Consider the following 20228-nt stretch of genomic DNA (forward strand, 5'->3'; position numbering starts at 1 on the left):
TTCATCTACCTCTGTGACTTTCCAAATAAACTTCCACTGGTATCTGGGTCTTGATTCTGAATTCTTTCTGAAGCAAACTAAAGGACCAAGCTCTAACTGCGGTGCCATTTGCCATTAATGGTTCCATAAAACTCCTTGCACTGACTGGTTCAACAACTTAACATCCAAATTACTGTCTCTCAGAACAGAGCTGCCATGAGCTCTTGCACAGGACTAACTTCTGCAGAGTCTGTCTGCCTGGCCAGTTGTTAGATACGCAGAAAGAACTGAGATGGAAGTCAGAGACCACAGTCTGATGAAGAGGGGACTGGAAGGAAGCCACGTAGGCAAAGGACAAAGCAGCCCTGCCTGGAGAGCACCTGTGAGTCCTTGCAGGAAATGTCAGACTGCGCCCCCTCCCCCCCTTCCCACTCACTCTCTGCCTTACGGCCCCATGGCAAAAGCTGCTCAGTTTCCCAGCCCCCTAAGGAAAGCACAGTATGAATAGAACTGACTCTAGCAATGTTTTAGATTGAAGACTTTTATTTCTTTCACCCCCTGGGTGAAGGATGCTCTTTAACACCCTTCTACCCCTGAGTCCTCTGCCCTTCACAATAAGAAGAAACATTTACTTTCACTCTATAGCTCAGAACATGCCTAAGCTTTGGCAGCCGACTTGTAATGGGTCAGAGTGCGTGCGGAAGGGTCGCTGGCATTAATCCACCTGGGCATCCAGTAATGGGTCAGCCAGTCAGCCCGGCCTGGGTAGTGGCGTTCAAAGATCTGACGGTAGTAATAGCCTTCTTTAGTTTTAGGAGTGTTGAAGGGAAACCTCTGGGCTGCACCTGCCATCATTGCATCATCGACCTGTAAGAATAAAAGCATAAAAGCAAATGTTTTTTTTTTTTAACAGCACAGAGATCCCTATATTTAATCTGGCTCATAAAGTCAAAAGAAAAAAAAGGATATGAAAACGCTTGACTGTAAATAGTGCCAGACATCTCCAATTCACCCATCACTTAGAAAATGTTTAATACCATAAAATGCGTACCTGTGAAACTTTGAAAGAACATTCAGATGCATATTTCTAATCTGTGGTGGCTCTGAGTGTTTTATTCACTGATGCCTAACAGTGTCTGGCACCCAGCAGGTGCCCAAAAATGTGTTAAATGAGGGTCAGGGTTGATTGGTTAACTGTCTTCTGTCTCTCTTTTAACATGGGAGGCTATTTTATAATCCTGCATGCTACTTAATGCTTATAAAAGAGGCAATCTCTCCTAGAGATGCAAAACACTTGTAAATGAAATACAAAATAGACTCAGCATCCAAACTGTCCTGGTCCAGAAAGTATTTTTGGAAACATCATACCTGGTGTTCAATATAGTCCTGTAAAATCCTAAACCAGGAATTCTTCATGGAGGTTATGCCATCACTGAAAGCTTCTTTTGGTCGCCAGAGAATCTCCTTAGGTATCAGGTTGGAGTCCTCGAATGTCTCTCTCAGCAGATGTTTTTCTACCCCATTCTGACATGGAAACAAAAGGAACATCGGTAAAAGCTCCAAATATAACCCATACCAATGGACAGTTTTTATTGGGTTGGCCAAATGTCCATTGAGTTTTTTCCATAAAATAAAAGACACTTTTTTCATGTTCACCAATAACTTGATAGATTTGGATATTTTCAGTATGTCAGCCATCTCCCGCATGGTATAACATTGATTGTCCAATTAATGTCTTGATTTTATTACTATCAACTTCAATTGGTCTGCTTGACTGTGGAGCATAGTCCAGCAAGAAATCTCCAGCATGAAACTTTGTGAACCACTTTTGACATGTTCGATCAACCTTCAGCACCTTCTCTATACACTGCACTAATCTTTTTTTAATATTTCAGTTGCATTTTTACCTTTCTTGAAATAACAAAGCATAATATGTGGAAATGTTTTGTGTTATCTTCATCTTCGATATTAAAATGGCTACATAAAAATTCACCAATTTTGATGTTTCTTTAACGCACCCTGATATGACAGCTGTCACACTACAATCTAACAAAATTGTTTTGAGTGAAGTTAAAGACAACTCAGCGCTACTAGAGCCATCTTATGGACAAAAACCAAGAGAACTTATTGGCCAACCCAATAACCTCAATCGATTCACCTACCTTGGGAACTCTCATATCTGCTGGCAGAGACAGGTAATAGGAACAAAATCGATGATCTAGGAACGGGACTCTTAATTCAAGGCTTAAAAGGGAAGAGAAGAAAACTAAATTAAAATGAATATTTAGTGCCTGTCAGTTTAGATTCTGATTTAGAGTTTCCTAGTAGTTCAGCCTGCCTCTAAGTCATGTTCAGATGATATTGTAATCTTTATAATCCCCCTGACCATCCTATAAGAATGCATGAACACAAAAACCTTCATTTAATATACGTCTTACCCCACCTAGGGAGCAAAACCAACCGTATGAGAATAATTACTTTTATCTTCCCTTCTGTGAACAAGTAAATATCTATCTCAAAAAGCAGTAAAAGAATACTGAGTGATCCAATCATTAAGAATGTCCTTGGCCTTGACCTTTCTGACTCAAAGAATTTTTACTCAACTGATTAATAAGTTACACACAAGATTCAGTATAAACCAGTGCCCACAGTGTTTCCTCAAAGGCACATCATCTCCTGCAGCCCAGTGACTCTCACTAGGACAAGAGCACAGGATCATAACCAGATTCAGTCAGTCCCTAACCCATACTTTATTATTCTTTAAGTGTGACTGGTGGAAGCACCAAAAACATTAAATGTTATTTATCATGTACAGCAAGACTATTCAGTTATCTAACATTCCAGCTAAAAAGTGAACACCTGAACCAACCAGAAATGATGCTAAAGAAACTCTGATTAGATTACAGGTTTATGATCTAATCAAGCCTCTTGCATCTTCCTTGCCCCTTCCCCACGCAAGGTCACCAGAGCATCAAACAGGCTTGGCAGGTGCTCAACACTTGTTTCAAGGAGGTGTATAATCTTTCTTGCCCTTAAAGACCTAAGAAGAGCTGCAACTACCTTCCCTCTCGGTTATTCAGATATGAACAGAATGTCGTTATAATTTAAAGATGGAAACTCCATCTAGAACAACCTGTAAAAGTCCTCACTATTCCCACAACACTCTGAATTTAGCCTAATTCCTTCAGCACTAAGAGACAAGCTTCATTGTCCTGAGTTACCCGTGGGCAGCGGTCGTTCGATCTGCGCGGAGAACATCAAACAAATAGAGTTCCTTCAGGAGCCTCTCACTCTCCTCCTCAGCTTCTTCAGGGGAAGGAGCCTATTTCACAAACAAAGAGCTGAGAGTTACAAATATACATACACAGACAGATTTGCTTTGGGCAAATACAACAGTTTTTATTTCCTACTCTTATACATACTCCAGCTCTAAAGACGGGTAAGACGAAAAGCTAAGACGAAAAGCTAAGCCGAGTTTAGGAAAGGGAGAGAAGGCTGTGTAAGCAGACCTTCCCTCACAGCAAAGAACAAACAACATGGCCACACCGTGCAATGGCCACGATTAAGACTCCTTTCTCCCCAAAAGAAACACAAAGCAGACACAATAAGATTTCCTCATATACCTCACAAGCTACTCAAGTGTTACTGCTATACTGAAAAGACAGATGATGAAAAATAGTCAAATAATTCATACTTTTCTTAATTTAACACCAGCATCCTTCCATTTCCGAAGGCTTACCTTGTGGAAATATATGTAACCCTGCGTAAGCTCATCTGAACCTTCTCCAGAGAAGATCACCACGCTGTCTGTGTTCTTCCGAATGTACTTGGAAATTAAGTACATACCTTAAAAAAGAGACAGGAATGATTATTAATGTCAATATAACTCTTCACCCAAAATGTCATTTATTTGGCTTTTGGAAACAACTGTAAGCTCTGCTCTTGGATTAGACTCTTATTTCTGTATAGAGATACTAACATGAAAGGTATAAATTTTTTTTAGACATTTGCGTCCTTGTTCAGTTTAGCAAAATTTTAAGGTGTGCATGCTTGGTCTAAAAGCATTAAAATTTAAAACCTATATATAAAACTGTGGACTGGTTTGGGGCTACATTGCAAAAGCATGTCTTTTAAATGAAGTATACAAAAACAGTAAGAGTTGAGTCTTGGTAGTTTAGTTTTAATTTTGTTCTAATACTACCACCCACCAAATTAACATATAGTGAATTGAGGGTACTATATAAGTTATTAAAAGATGCCCATTGGTTCCTACTCCACATCTCTGTAACCCAGTATTTGTTCTTAACCATTTTCATTATCGCTTTCCTAGGGAGACTTTAATTTAGACATTTTTCCTAATTGCTCACTCCCAATGAAACATTAATACCTGTTCATGTATTTTTGCTCCCTGCGGGCGAGATCACCCTATCAGATTCTGAGTCTCTTTAAAGAGAAGCATATCGAGGCTGGTAGCATATCGGAGGCTCAACAACATTGGATCAATCTGATTTGAAGCATACTTCTGATCTCGGTAGGTGTCCACAGGATAAAACTAGTACTGCTTGCTGGGTAATAACTGCTACTGACTGATACGTTGTATGATGAAATCTTTACCAAGACATAACCAAAGTGAATATTCCTTGCAGAAGATTAGTTACAACACAGACCTACCTCTCTGTACAGCTCAAGAAACTTTATTCAGAGAAACTGAGGGAACAGATTGCAGATAACATGTATCTGCTCTTTGGAGAAATAGAAATAGTGATACTCTAAACGTGGAAGTTTCTGTATTTACTGTTCCTCTCACTCTAAGAGATTCGAGGAATTCTTTTTTTTTTTTAAAGATTTTATTTATTTATCTTTAGAGGGGAAGGGAAGGAGAGAGGGAGAGAAACATCAATGTATGATTGCCTTCGTGCATCCCCTGCTGGGAACCGGCCTGCAGGGAACCGGCCTGCAACCCGGGTATGTGCCCTGACTGGGAATCGAAATGCGATTGTCTGGTTCGCAGGCCCGCGCTCAATCCACTGAGCTACACCACCAGGGCTTTGAGGAATTCTTAAATAGTCTTGTCTTAGACAGCTGATGGTACAGGACTTTTATTTGTGTGCATTCTTGAGTATTGTTTTAAAACTGTTGCTGGAAGTAATATTTTTCAAACTTTATACTTTTTCAGAATTACAAGCCTTTATGATATCATAGAATTCCTCACCCACTGAAGCACGAACTGTCGTGATGTCGTAAGTTTCCAAGGAGAAGATGACTTCGTCCAGGGCCTGAATACCTTCCTCAGAGTTAAAGAGGACTTCATGGTGCTCACTCCCGATGTGATTTGCCACCTGATTAAAGAAATACCTTGTTATTCAAAGAGCAGAACTGCCCTTGAAAGTGAAACATGACAGCAGTTCACAATGCGTCATGAACGAACAACAGCAGAAAATGAGGCAAAACACGGGGAAGTCACTCTGTAAGCCACCACACCACGGGGGAAAGACTCTGCAGGCTGGCGCCACACAGCAGCCCTACCCGCTCAAGTTCTTTTGTCCCCTCCGGGTCCCTCCCCCCCACTCAACCACCAGGGGGCAGATCTACCACCAGCCTCTGTCACTCCTAGACTTCAACCTAACAGTAGGGGGCTTCCAATGAGCACCCACCCCAACACACACCTGTTTCACCTAACCCACCTCATCTCTCTCTACTCCAGCGCGATCCTGCTCTAACGCTGGCCACCTTTCGGCCTTCCTGCAATGTCTGATTTTATACCCAGGATATTGTGCCTCAATGAAATGGCCCCTCCCCTTATTCTATTTTCTTTGGCCATTTTGGATTCTTTTTTTTTTTTTTAATTTTTTTAAAAATTTTATTTATTTATCTTTAGAGGGGAAGGGAAGGAGAGAGGGAGAGAAACATCAATGTATGGTTGCCTTTCGTGCATCCCCTGCTGGGAACTGGCCTGTAGGGAACCGGTCTGCAGGGAACCGGTCTGCAGGGAACCGGTCTGCAACCTAGGCATGTGCCCTGACTGGGAATCGAACCACAACTGTCTGGTTCACAGGCCCGTGCTCAATCCACTGAACTACACCAGCCAGGGCCCATTTGGGATTCTTTCAGCATTAATCAACTTGCTTTGGGACTGCTCTCTAGCCCTTTTCCAATCATTCTATGTAAGTTTTTGCAGAGTAGGAATGAGGTCTTCCGCATACTGAATGTGTACCAGGTCCCCTGTACCCATAGTTCCTAACATACTGGTTTATTTTAAAAAACCCCAAAACCTAAATAATAACAACAGCTAACATTCACCAAGTACTTACTACATGCTAGGCTCTATCTTATGCATTGTATATGAGTTATATAATTTTCCACCTCAAAACTAGCCTGCAGTAGACATTATTACTCCTATTGCTTAAGTGAGGAACTGCACGGTAGAACTAGGAAGTGAGACCAACAGCCAGGCTCCAAAGCCTGCCCTCCTACCCACCACACCAGGCCCTCACTTTCAAGAGGAGAATCATTACCCTATGGTTTTTGTGACAAATGAACTGACCATGACAGATAAAAGTATTCAGTATACAGTGGACAACATAGCTAATGTTAAACGGGCTTTTCATGACACTACATTTTACTATACTTAACTTACAGCAAGTACTGGAGTCGATGCAGCAGCAGAAGTACAGAACCATCATTTACTGACTTAATTTTCATTTTGACAGGCAGAGACAGAGTCTTACCTTTCTGGCAGCTACTAAGTCAGGACTGTCTTCCATGCCAATCGCAAATGTCTGGAAAGGGTACTGGACTTGAGCTTCCTTTAGCTGCTTTGCCAGGGTGGCAGCAACCAAACTGGAATCCAAGCCCCCTGAGAGCAAGACAGCAAGGTCATGTGCCTTGCACAGGTTGGGACAGTTGGCTTACATTCTTGCTAAGTACCAAGACTGGAGTTTTATCATTTAAAATCCCCAAGTTTTATAAACTAGAAAACAATTTTAATAAGAGAAAAACCTAACATATAACCTGTGATAATGGCATCAGTATTAGAATTGGTTAAAAAACCACTACATATAACTCTAAAGAATGTTTACTCACTCATAACAATAATGTAATTATAGTGTGACTTTAAGTTGTTAAATTACCACAAATATTAAATGTGCCTTACCAAAAACTTCATCCTATCATGGAGAAAAGATTAAGTTATAAAGTAAATATTTTATAGATAACATCTCAGGGAGAGCTACAAGTCACTGAACTTAAACAAATATACATGAAATACAACTAGGTTAATTTTATTAGGTAAATATTAACAGTCCTCACCTGATAAAAGACAGCCAATCCTCCGGTCCGTCATCAAACGTTTCTTAATGGCGTTGTTAAAAAGTATCCGCACGTTGCTCTTCACGGTTTCTATCTCAAAACCTGTTAACACACAAAGTAAGGGAAACAGCTCTGGAAAAGCTCGGCTGAGTTACTGAAATGAGAAAACAATCATCCACGTCTACCATGATGGCATCTGCTCAACAGTGGAGTCTGCCAGATCCCAATATGCCACCTCCAAATGACATAGGAACTAGACCTTCAAACTGACATCGGTCCGGTGATACGAGAGGACAACCTGCCTTTGGAAAGGAGGGCAGGGGGGTGGCTGGGCGGGCACTTGCTTTCTTACCTGGGAACAGCTTCTCCACACTGTCGTGGGCGGCGTGCAGAGGCTCGTCCCTGCAGTGGTGGTATTTAACCATCTCCACTGACGCGACCTTGCCGTTGGGCTTTAAATCCAGTACTTCGTAGTGTCCCGGGAGAAACGGCTCCACTTTTAAAAAAGGAGCTGTGGAATGTTTCAAGTTAACAAGACCTGCAAATTCAAGAAGATAAATGCATTCAAATGAGAACAACACTTCACAGGAACTTTCATACTTAGTTCATATTCTTGAAATTCCTGTTTTATTTTCCCTTTCCCCTACAAATGCATGACCATTATAGAATCAGAATAGGAAAATAAATTCAACACTCACACCATACCATTCAGTTACTAGAGAGATAACAGTGGTACAAGGGGCAGAGCAAAACTGCACCGATTTGTAGTGATTCAAAGCAACAGGAAAATCTCCCATGTTCCGTTTCTTCTGCCTCGCTAGAATTTCTGATCAAGAAAATCTACTTTCTACCATAAAACAAGCAAATATAAAAAGAAAAAGGAGATGCGTTTATTAAGCAAAGAGGCAGGACCTAAAATGTTAATTTTATAATCTCTGGCAGTTGCTTCCTTGTCATCAGTACGGTATTTTAAGCAAACAGCCCTGGTCCCCAGTCCTTTAACAAGGAAAATGATTCACTATTAAGTACTTTAAAGTCAGGTGTTGAGAAGTCAGCATTTATTCCCTAACTAGTTATTATGCCCACAGTGTCACGAACTTCGTCAGCCAGTTCTCCCAGGGAGGAGCCAACCCGACACTGCCAGGATCTCAGATACAAAATCAATGTCTCACTGTAAACAGGAACAGCCTCTCTGTCCACAGCGCTCAGTATGATTTCACATCTGAGTTCGTAAACCCAGTCATCTGCCGTGTGCCACTCGATTCGAAGACTAGATAAGCCTCAGACCCCACCACCAAGTGGCACACCTTACCAGAGCCACACAGCCTGGGCAGAGGAGGGGTAGTCAAGGGTCTGAAGCAGGGAGCAGTGCCAGGACCAGATGAGTTTTTGGCTCAGTTATTCTAAAAGCAGTGAGAAATGAACACTGTTGCAGTTCTCTGGCTGAGGACATTCTGCCTGGGAAAGGGCAGTGTTATGAAGGATGTAAAAAATAAGTCAAGAAATTTCTAAGGGTAAATCGAAGGTAAGACTTTAATTCCACATTGAGTTAATAGGGCCCAAAGGAGAGATAGCGGAGGTCTGTTTTCCCCTTGGGTTCTCTTTACTGGGCTTCCCTGACAGTACTTAACAAATATACTTGTTCTGTGCCATTTGAAACGCCTGAAAACAGACCAATTCAGACAGCTATTAGTACCCACACTGTGACTGATGTCCTAAGGACCTTATTATTGATTTCATCATCCTTGTTTCAGCCAGTAGTAAATGTGGAAGCTAAGTGAGAAAGGACTTAAGGAATAAAGAAAAAGAGGCAGGCAGGCAGACCAGATTTTAGAATGTTACTGCTGCCTAGGTAAGAGATAAAAGATATGAATGTCTTTCTCAAGTTTTCTGTCAAAATATGCTAAACATGATTTGGAAGTAGTTTATTCCATTCTGTGGGTTGTGTTTTCATTTTCTGGATGGTATTCTCTTTCATGAAAAGTGTTTAATTTTGTTGCTTTTCTTTTCTCTTCTTTATCTATTCTTGTGTTGCTTATGTTTTTGGTGTTGTATCTAAGAAATCTTTGTGACATACAATGTCACAAAGATTTACCCCTTTGTTTTCTTCTAAGAATTCTGTGGTTTCAGCTCTCACATTTGGAACTTTGATCCATTTTAATTTTTGTATACAGTGTGAGGTAAAGGTCCAACTTCACTAATTTGCATGTGTATGTTCACTTGTCCCAGTTGTAGAACAGATTATCTCTCCCCGTTGCATGGCCTTGGTGCCCTTGTTGAAAACCAGTTGACTACAGATGTGTGGACTCACTCCCTGGACTCTCGATTCCATTCTACTGGTCTCTCCATCTATCCTTATGGCAGTACCATACTGTCCTGCTTACCCTTGTATCACAGTGAGACTTGCAATTGGGAAGTATGAGTCCTCCTGCTTTGTTCCTTTCTAGACTCCCTGGGCTATCCTGGGTCCCTGGACTTCCACAGTGACCTCAGTGTCAGTCTGTCGCTTCCTACGAAGAAGTCATTTGGGATTCTGATAGAGATCACATTAACATGAAGGTCACTTTGGGGAATACAGTCATCCTAACAACGTTAAGCTTTTGATTCATGATCATAGGATGACTTTTCTTACTCAAATCTCTCATGTATTTCCACAGTATTTTATAGTTTCAGAGTACAAGTTTTATATTTCTTTTGTTAAACTTAATACTGTTTTATTCTCTTTGATGCTATTATACGTAAAATTGTTTTCTTAATTTCATTTTTAGATTGTTCATTACAAGTGTATAATGTTCACTGCAAGTGTATCAAATACAAGTGATTTTTACATATTGACCATATATATACTCTGCACCTTGCTGATCATAGTGGAAGGAATATACAGGGGGCAAAAGTAGGTTTACAGTTGTTCCTATGGCAAATAATACAATAACTAACAAATAATAATGCAAGAATACACTCTGTGTTTTGTGTACTCATAATTATAAACCTACTTTTGTCTCACCCTTTACGGGAACTCTGTACTTTCTGTTCAATTTTTCTGAAACCTCAAACTGCTCTAAAAAATAGTCTGTTAAGTTTTAAAAACATTAAAAGATTAAATGATTCTCAGCAGGAAAAAAAAAGGACAAAGGAACTAAATAGACTTTTCTCCAAGGAAGAATACAAGTGGCACAATCAAGATGCCTGACATCAGTGTCAACAGGGCAAAGCAAGTCAAAATTACAATGAACTAGTACCTCCTATGTACTAGGATGGCTACAATCAAAAAAGTCAGGAAGAAAGGGTCTGTGAGGACGAGGAGAAGCCTAACCCCTCATATATTGCCGGTGGCAACATAAAATGGAGCAGCTGCTTTGGAAAACAGTCTTTCAGTTCCTCAAACAATTAAACACGGAGCCACCACACGACCCAGCAAGTTCACCCCTAGGCATAGGCCCAGGAGAAATGAAAAGACACATCCGCACAAACTACATAAATGTTTATAGCGGCACTACTCACAATAACCAAAAGGGAGAAACAACCCAAATGCCCATCCACTGACAAAGGATAAACAAATGTGGTATATCCATGTAATGGAGTATCATTTGCCTACAAAAAGTAAGTACCTACACAGGCTATGAGAGAGAAATCTTGAAAACATTATGCAAATGAAAGAAACCAGCCACAGAAGCCCACATAGGACATGCTCCCGTTTGCACGAAATGACCTGAACAGGAAAACCCAGAGTTTCAATGGTTGGCGCATACAGAGGACAGGGAGTAATAGCTAGAGAGTACAAGGTTTCTTTTTGAGTTCATAAAAAAATTTCTAAAATTGACAGGAATTTTAGTTGCAGATATCTGTAAATATACTAAAAACCACTGAATTGTATACTTTAAGCGGGTTAACCATATGTTATGTGAATAATAATATCAATAAAGCTGTTTTCAAAATGCTAAATAAACATGTGCTACAGCTATGGCCTGGCGCCACAGGGCGATACCTGCAGGGGCAGCCCTAGTGTTCCAACATGCTACAGGTAAACCTGCCAATACGCACGGGATCAAAGTAGATGCGACACTCATCAGCACAACAAAAATTAAATGACTTTACTACACAGATGTAGACTTCAAGGATTACAGAATTTAGGTACTAAAAGAGAGAGTCCACAAAATACAAAAAGAGTTTACAAAATACAAAGTGTAGAGGATCCATGACCGACTTAGTCAATTGTAAAATTTTGTATTGCACCCTATGGGATATGCAGATATGACCTAGAAATAAAACACAAAAATCCAGGATAATAATGAAAATCTATAGATAAATTCTATCATTACCTTTAGCTTCTGAACACACAGCCAAAAATCCGTCTTCTGTCATAGCTTTAAACAAAGGTCTGACTCCATAGGTATCTCTGCCCAGGAACACTTTCTTATTGGCCGTATCCAGTAAAATAAACGCAAATACCCCATCCAACATGCAAACTGTTTGCTCAATTCCTCCTTTGGCATAAAGATGAAGGATTATCTCACCATCCACTTTGGTCTGATATTCAAATTCAAAATGGCGTTGCAGCTTAAGGAAGCAAGAGCAAAATAAAAATGTTAGATTCCTTGTGCATTCACTAATAGTTTTTTCCAAGTTCTTTCAATATTTCTGTGCTTACTAATCATTTGAAGCATGTTAGTGACTTAGAAGAATCATGGCATTAAAAAATATAGCTTGTCTGAACCCACAATCCTAGACATTCTTTATAAAAGCTAAACCTGTGAAAAATGTAGTTGCATTCTAATAAACAGAATGTAGAGACAATGTACCAGAACAGTAATGCACAGAGGGATGGAAATGCATATTAGACATTCTGTGTAGATAATACAAATATATTTACACACATTTATACGCAGGTTAAGCAAATACGTTGTCCAATTGCCGTGACACTAGAAATATATCTTCTGCTACTATGAGATTTTGGTTTGGGAATATAGTATTGGCTGAGTTTCTTCTAGTGCAGCCTTAAAGACCTACCTAGAAAAACAGAAAGCAAAAGCATTTGTCACTGTTCCCTGGCAAATAAATGATTCCATCACAACAACAGAGACACAGGGTCCAAAACAAAGCTGCTGGTCCCTAGGGGAGGACAACATCTACTCCTCCCACCGCTGCAGTGGGATTGCAGCTGCTTCTCCCTGACCAACAGAACACAGGTGGAGCTAATTAGTGCACGTGCCCCAAAGGAAGAGCAAAGAGGCCGTCACTGTCACTGAACACAGATAAGAGGTTTTGGTTGTGCCCCACACTCAGGGGCTCTCCACCACTGGCAAACTGAGAGGGTAAAAAGTCCTTGGCAAGTTCTCTTTCCTTGTACTTAACTCCTGATTTCTGGTTGACAATGGAGAGAAAAGGGTTCATATAAAATCAAGTGCAAATTCTAGGTTAAGTTTAAACATTTAAAACATGTTTTTATAGTTCAAAAGGTAAGTCTACATGTTTGCATATGTGTGGCCTATAAAACATGCTTCGCAATCTTGCTTGCTTTATAAATTTGTGAGACTTTTGTCTCTAGGAACTCAAAGAACTATCCAAAAATGGGCTTTGGCCGCCTCCAGGGTCTACAGAGCTACCTCCTGGCTGCTGTCCCTCCTCGGAAAGACTATCAGGGATGATCTCTGTCACTGGCAGGTGGGCTTTGGCAGTGGTCTTCTGCTGACCTTTCTGGACTTAAGCACCTGAAGAAAGAATAATCCTAAAGCATCCAATGATTTCTGCAAGCAATAGGTTCCTAATTCTTCCTCCTCCCCACCCTCAAGACCATGTCATCACCAGTCCTGGGCCTAACCCTCACAGGTAATTTATGGGTCAATGATTCGCATGTACCACTTCTTACTCTCCCAAGACAAAAGCCCCTATATCTCGCCACCACCCAGATATCACAGTGCCATTGGACGTGGTGGGAAGCCCCTGCTGCCCGCAGCTGAGAGGACCTCCTCTATGCCCCAGCCTTTACTCAGATTCCTCCTGGCCTTGACTTACTGTCCCTCTACTCCCAATATACCTCAGGCTGTATTTCAGTAGCAAATTTTATTTTCATCAAAAACAGGAGGGATTTGGAGCTTATGTTGCAGAATACTTTATAAGGACCTAAAATGTCCATTCTCCTCTATCAACAAACTTCTAGCTGTTCAAACCGCATTACCATAGTTGACTGATAGAAGCAATGGAACCTCTCTGATTTTGAACATAAAGACATATTTGGCTAATTTACAATACAAATATTTTCAAAATAGTTAACTTTTTATAACTATTAACAAAACACACAAAAGCTGCCATGCTGTTCAAGTAAACAAGGAATGCCCCTTCCCGTTTAAGGTGAAAGTCAGGCTGATGTTGCCGTAATACAACCTGGCATTCTCACATACTTGGTACTAATTTCGCACTAATTTGGCTTAGTGAGAAAGCCGTTTTAATTGTCCCTCTCCTGTCCTCCTACCAGCATGAAGCTCTGTTGTTACCTTCCCCATTCATCATTTCATCTCTAAACACCTAGAAAAATGATGCTTGATGTACAGCTGGCCCTTAATAAATGTGAAAGTAACTTGGTGGAAAACAAGTGAGAAGCCTATAATTGACAGTGTTCCTATAAGCAGACAACAAACAATGGTCAAAGCTACTGTTTAGAGATGAAAATGTCGAAAGGGTGGCGAGAACATATAAAACCCTACCCATGAATGATAGGTGCATATTAAGGAGGCCTAAAAAAATACCCAGAAACATCACAACCCAAGGTATGAACATTAAATAAAACCTGGCTCAAAACAAACCAAAACAAAAAAAAACAAAACAAAACAGAACAGAAAAACAGTTATAAATATATTCTTGGGACACTTGGGGAATTACAAGCTAGGCATTAGATGGTATTGTGGATTTCTTACGTTTAACAATAGCACTGGTGTTAGGTTGAAAAATGTCCTTCTTCTTAAAGAGATAAACGCTTATGTATTTAGAAGTTAGTGTCTGTAATATACTCTAAATACAACCCAAAGTAAGTACGTGTGTGTATAAATACAGAGACACAGAGAGATAAAGCCAATATGGCAAAACATTAACAATTATTCAATATTTTCATTGTTCTGTTTGTTTTGTAAGTCTGGACTTTTCAAAATTAAAAGTTGGATAAGAGGGTGACAAACACACAAAACCTGTGCAAATTTTGGATTAAAAAATGTATCATGAAACAGTAGGCAAGTAACTCTGGATTGAAAAGTTCTTAGCAAATTTAGCTTCCCCAGGTCAGAATCTGCATCCCCTCACCCACTTTCATCCTAGGAGTAAACTTTCACCAGATTAAAAACCTTCCAATTTCAATGCTGCCAAAAGTCCTGCTTCTTGAGCTCCATTGCATCTGGACACATTTCTGTCCTTTGGCTCTGATTAAGTGGTAGTATGCAGGAACAATAAATATCTTAAGGGCAGCATTGTAGAAAAGCTACAAATAAGATCACCTCCAAACTATTAAATTCTATCCCTGCCTTTAAATCCTCCAATCTCCATGCTTCTTAAAATACTATTCTAACTCTCTTACTGTAACAAATCCTGCTTGATCTGGTCCTGCCTACCTTCCCAACTCTATCTTGTTTTCTTAGGACTATCCCAGAGCTGCTTCCTGCCTCAGGGCTTCTACATATGCTATTCCCTCTACAAGAAATGCTATTCCCTCTACAAGAAATGCTCTTCCCAGCCTTGCTGGCTGATCCTTGTCCATGGGTTCTCAGTCCAAGCGTCAATTTCTCAAGTGCCTTCTCTGACCACCCTTCCAAAACCTGGGTCTTCTGTATCCATCAGCTCCATATTCATGTTTTCAGAATGCTTGTTATATGTACAAAGATTTTTTTGTCTGCATCCTAATAGAATACACTCCATTACAGAGCACACTTACCTCTCATTTATTACTGTATCCCCAGCACCTAATGCAGGGCCTAGCACTCATTAATATTTAAATTCATAATAGGAGAAAAAAAGATTCGAAGAGTTAAGGAACCTGAACTGTAACCCCCAATTTGTTTTTTTTCTGTGCATGACCCAGTCGCTTCACCTCTGGGCATCAGTTTTCTATCTACATAATTGGAACAAATAACATCACAAACATGGAGAATGCTCTGAAAAGTAAAAGCCATTATACACACAAAATTTATAAGATGATTATAACCAACAAGCTATGAGCATTAACCACATCATGATATATTCTGGTTTCATTTTGTTTACCTTCTGGTGGTTGTAGATTTCTCCATTGTAACACAGCCACAAATAAGGAAATTTCTTCACGCGAATTGGTTGCATCCCAAACAACTGGTCAACCACCGCCAGCCGATGAAATCCAAAGCAGCAGTTGGTGTATCCGTTGACATTCTCAAAGCGAAATGCATCGGGACCCCTGTGTGCAATCTTCATGGCACTCAGACACTGAACAGAGAGGCAGTCATCACTGCCAAAGAGGGCCCAGATGCCACACATGGTGCGAAGGAGTGACGGGCTCTCTGCGGAGGAAAAGCAGACCACTCAGCACCTGACCCAAGTTCGTATCAAATCTTGATTCCAAAAACTTGCATAAACCACTTCAATGATCAAAATATAAACTATCTTGGGCAGACAAGGGGAGCATAAGGAGACTAAATGGCAATGAAAAAATATAATAAAATTATATATTTAATGTATATATGTGTGTATATACATATATAAACTATCTTATCTACAGCAATTTTTCATTAGGTTGGCAGGCACACAGAGGCAGAGAATACTTTTATTTACTTACAAGTATTCAGAAAAGATGGGTGACTGTCACGTCCAACCAGCTATTGGAGCTTAGCCTGCATTGCTCTCACCTTAGGATCTGGTCACCTAGAGCTGGCAGTGTTCAGGCCACATTCTTGTCCGCATCGCGGGTTTACTCCCAAGATACAGATGCTCACGCAGGCTGGCTCCAGTCTGCCCAGAGATCCCAGCCCCACTCTCTTCAGCCCAGAGTCTCAAAAGCCCTCAAAAATCCACAAGACTCTCTAGATTACTATAGTCTCCTGTACAATCAGAAGTGCTCTCTTTACCTGTAGGAACTGCACGCAGAATATGGTAGGTAGAATGGAAGATGATACATATTGCTAAAGTATAATATTAAGCTATACAGCTCTTTTTAAAAATATTTTATTTATTTTTAGAGAGAGGGGAAGGGAAGGAGAAAGAGTGGGAGAGAAACATCAATGTGTGGTTGCCTCTCATGCGTTCCCTACTGGGGACCTGGCCTGCAACCCAGGCATGTGCCCTGAATGGGAATCGAACGGGCAACCCTTTGCTTCACAGGCCCACACTCAATCCACTAAGCTACACCAGCCAGGGCAGCTATACAGCTCTTACAAGCATTTTAAAACTTCTAGCTAACCTCTAAATGAATTACTCAAATGTGACAAAATAAATTACAGAGAAAAAGAAAGCAATATAATCTGATACAGATATCCTGGCTTTTTGAACAATAACAACAAAAGAAACATTACATTGATGGAGATACAAAATGTTCACCATCAAAACATCCTAAAGACAAAATGTTCTCAAATTGCTGTCTTAGTCAATAAGGAAGAAAAGCAGGGGAGAAGGGGACATTGATAACATCTCTGAAGAAAAGCTGGTTTATCGCTGTGGGCCAAGAAGCAAACAAATGATTCCTACAAATGTTAATTGCTTCCCAATTTCAATTTTTCAACTGTGAAATACAGGGCTGTTTTATTTGGATGTTTCCATTTCGAAAAAGTTATTTTACCAAAATATTAGTTTGGAAACGATTTTGGTGTTTTTTTAAAAATGCAAATTTGCAGCAAATGACTAGATAATTTGGGACAAAGATCATAAAGAAAAAATATATACTCAGGTTAGATCAATCATTTGGGGCAATCCTCTGAGGACATTTCATTTGTATCTAAATGAGCCAAAGCTTTGGCCTTTTAATGAGACTAGACCAAATTAATGAAATATGGTAGTAACTCAAGCAACTTGAAAATAAAAGTATCGCTATACAGTCCCTTCCACACCCTGGGCCAAATAGCCAATCATGAGATATCTACTCTGAGATTTAGTGGGAAAATTCACTGAGAGGTGAGATTACTATTGATAAGTCATCTACCTTTGTCTCTATACCATATATACAATGGAATACTAATCAGCCATAAAAAAGGATGAAAGCTTGCCATTGGCAATAACATGGATGGACCATGATGGTATAATACTAAGTGAAAGAAGTTAGAAGTTAAATACTATATGATTTCACTTATATGTGAAATCTAAACAACAAAACAAAAACAAACTCATAGATACAGAGAACAACAGATTAGTGGATACCAGAGGAGAAAGGGGTTAGAAGGTAAGTGAAAGGCATGATGGGGGTCAATCGTATGGTCATGGATAATAACTAAACTTTGGGGGGTGGTCACTTTGTAGTCTATACAGATATCAAATTACAACGTTGTACAAATGACGCTTAAATTTTTTCAAAAGTGGGCTGCTAGAGTGCTTCAAAAAGCACGTTGAGGTCATCAGTGAATCACTTATTTTCCTAAATCCTCACATTATTGCTTTGAGAATCCTCTTAAGTCTGCTAAGCTTAATACTATCACCACTACCTTGGAGGGGGAAAGGAGGTAACAGAAATAAGTTTGTGAAGCACACTTATTTCTCCAGCAGAAAACAAATAAAAACCATCACCTATTTTTATTGGAGTCGGTCTCATTAGAGGGCAAAGGTTCTATTGCAATGCTTTTTCCCACTGCTATTCCTTGTTCCCAGTAATTTTCTGTATTTCCTCATAAAATTTTAGAGCAGTGCTGCCCGACATAAATATGAGCCACATGTCATTTTAAATATACTAGTAGCTCCATTAAAGAAAGGAGAAAAAAAGGGGAAGTTAATTTTAAATATATTTTATTTAACACAATTTACTGAAAATAGTATCATTCCAACATGTAATCAGTATAAACAATTTTCAAGGAGACAATTTTATATTGCTTTATACTGCCTAAATAGTGAACAGCCGGTATATTTTACACTTAAAACACGTATCAATTGGGACTGCTAGCATTTCAAGTTCTCACTAGAGTTACCTGCGGCTATTATAGCTGTGGCCGAATTTGCATAGTGTTGTCTCAGTGCCATCTATTCTAATTACCAACTACTTAAACTTCTCATCATTTCATTTGTACATTAAGATTTCAGCAACCCACTCCTGGTCAGGTACAAGACTAAATTGTTTTTAATCAATATTTCAGCAATGCAATCAATCAATGGGGAAAAAAAAAGTTCTTAGTGCTTTTAAATTATTCGTCAAGCGCCCAAGACAACAGACGGTAAAGAAATAATGCCGTGGAAGAAGAAAACTGGGCCTTTACTCAAAATAGTAAATTAATCTGAAGCCAGTCCTACACAATACACATCCATTGAAATGGGTATGCCAGCTCCGTTGCCGTTTTTTTAAAAAAATATTTTATTTATTTACTTTAAGAGAGAGTGGAAGGGAAGGAGAAGGAGTGGGAGAGAAACATCAGTGTGTGGTTGCCTCTCATGTGTCCCCTACTAGGGACCTGGCCTGCAACCCAGGCATGTGCCCTGACTGGGAATCGAACCAGTGACCCCTTGCTTCACAGGCCCACACTCAATCCACTGACCTACACCAGCCAGGGCCGTTGCCCCCCCTTTTTTTTTTCTATCCCACGCCGCCTGATCACCCTCAACAGATCTCTTTTGACAAGGTTTGCTCATCAAGTCACTTGAGTCGGGGTGGGGGGGGGGGGAGGTGGCTAGGTAAAAAGGGGCAATCGGAAGAGGGGACGGGGGATAAGTACAAACCCCGAGGCTCAGACTCACAACCCTAGAGACCCTCCCTCCTGGACCAGGATTACGCTATCAAGTCCCCCGACTCCGGAGTCCCAACCGCACCCAGGCCACGTGCACTCCCGAGCTGGTGCACCGGAAGGCCCCCGGACTGCGAAAATTCCCACAGGCTTCGATGCAATATAATAAAAAATAATAAAATTCACAGGGGACAACCTAGGCCGCCGCCTCCGCCTTCTCTCCGAAGCAGCAGCGGGCCTCCCACCGGTGACCACGACACAGGTATTTCCTCTCGCCCTTGCTCCACTGTGCATAAAAATCGGCTCCGCCCTCTTTACCGGGCAGGAGCCGCAGCATCAACCGGAGCCGGGATCCTAGATCCTTTCCTACCCTCCCACCTGCGGGGGGCCAGGCTGCCGGGCATCCTTCACTCGCTCCCGGCGCAGCCCGAGGCATGAGGGGAGGAGCGCCGCGCTGGGCGCCGGAGCCTGGTTTACCTGATCTCGAACAAGGAAGGTGAGCCGATATGGAGCGGAGAAAGGGGCTGGGGTCGGATGGCACACGGGACGGCACGGCCGCTTTCCTCTCACTTTATAGCCGCCTAGCTCCTGTAATGCTGCGGGAAGTTTCATCAGGCTTGCGAGGACCAACCAGCGCCAGCGCGTGCAGGAAAGTGGGCGTGGCCTGGTGGGCGGAGCAGGACGGGGCTCGGAAGAGGGGTGGGTGGAGGAAGCACTCGTCTTCCAGCTCCTTAAAGCGTTAGTGCACTTGCTGAAGAATAGTCTCAGAGATCAGGCCAGGGTCCCTATTGACTCCTAGGGTTACCTGGCCTGCTATTCTGACAACTAGGGGTCCTCTACACTTGGTTCTTGGGGAAATCCTCACCAGATTGATTGCTGTATCCCCTGGGCATCAGATCTCCCTCATATCCTTAATCACAAGGTCTTTAGGAGTGTTGTACCTCCTCCTTACAGCGAGACAGACAGGAGTAGCTGGAAAAGTATTATCTTTTTATTAAATACAAACTATATTTCATTATATTGTATCTCTGGACATAGCTCAGTATATTTGTATTTTGTGATGGATCACTATTAAAT

General features: G+C 40.9%; 1 protein-coding gene across 1 annotated transcript; it reads right to left on the reverse strand.

Moving 5' to 3' along the window:
* Positions 1–510: 510 nt before the first annotated feature.
* ASNS (asparagine synthetase (glutamine-hydrolyzing)) lies at positions 511–19762 on the reverse strand. The gene is made up of 12 exons (XM_037136702.2): positions 19629–19762; positions 15529–15800; positions 11607–11844; positions 7640–7825; positions 7288–7389; positions 6708–6835; positions 5192–5318; positions 3719–3825; positions 3201–3301; positions 2142–2223; positions 1348–1503; positions 511–846 (listed from the first exon to the last, which is right to left on the reverse strand). Exons 2-12 carry the CDS (start codon positions 15775–15777, stop codon positions 637–639), a joined length of 1686 nt encoding a protein of 561 aa, XP_036992597.2. The 5' UTR covers positions 15778–15800; positions 19629–19762; the 3' UTR covers positions 511–636.
* Positions 19763–20228: the final 466 nt, after the last annotated feature.

The sequence above is a fragment of the Artibeus jamaicensis genome, unplaced genomic scaffold (genome assembly GCF_021234435.1).
Source record: "Artibeus jamaicensis isolate MK-2021 breed Jamaican fruit bat unplaced genomic scaffold, CSHL_Jam_final contig_923, whole genome shotgun sequence".
NCBI lineage: Eukaryota > Metazoa > Chordata > Mammalia > Chiroptera > Phyllostomidae > Artibeus > Artibeus jamaicensis.

What these genes read in the sequence shown, in the direction of transcription:
- ASNS (XM_037136702.2), bottom strand. Translation starts at nt 15,777, where the DNA reads ATGTGTGGCATCTGGGCCCTCTTTGGCAGTGATGACTGCCTCTCTGTT. An exon ending in ACTTAGTAGCTGCCAGAAAG is followed by an intron (nt 5,319 to 6,707) that starts GTAAGACTCTGT and finishes TTCTTTAATCAG; the next exon opens with GTGGCAAATCACATCGGGAG. An exon ending in CAGATATGAGAGTTCCCAAG is followed by an intron (nt 1,504 to 2,141) that starts GTAGGTGAATCG and finishes TTTCCATGTCAG; the next exon opens with AATGGGGTAGAAAAACATCT.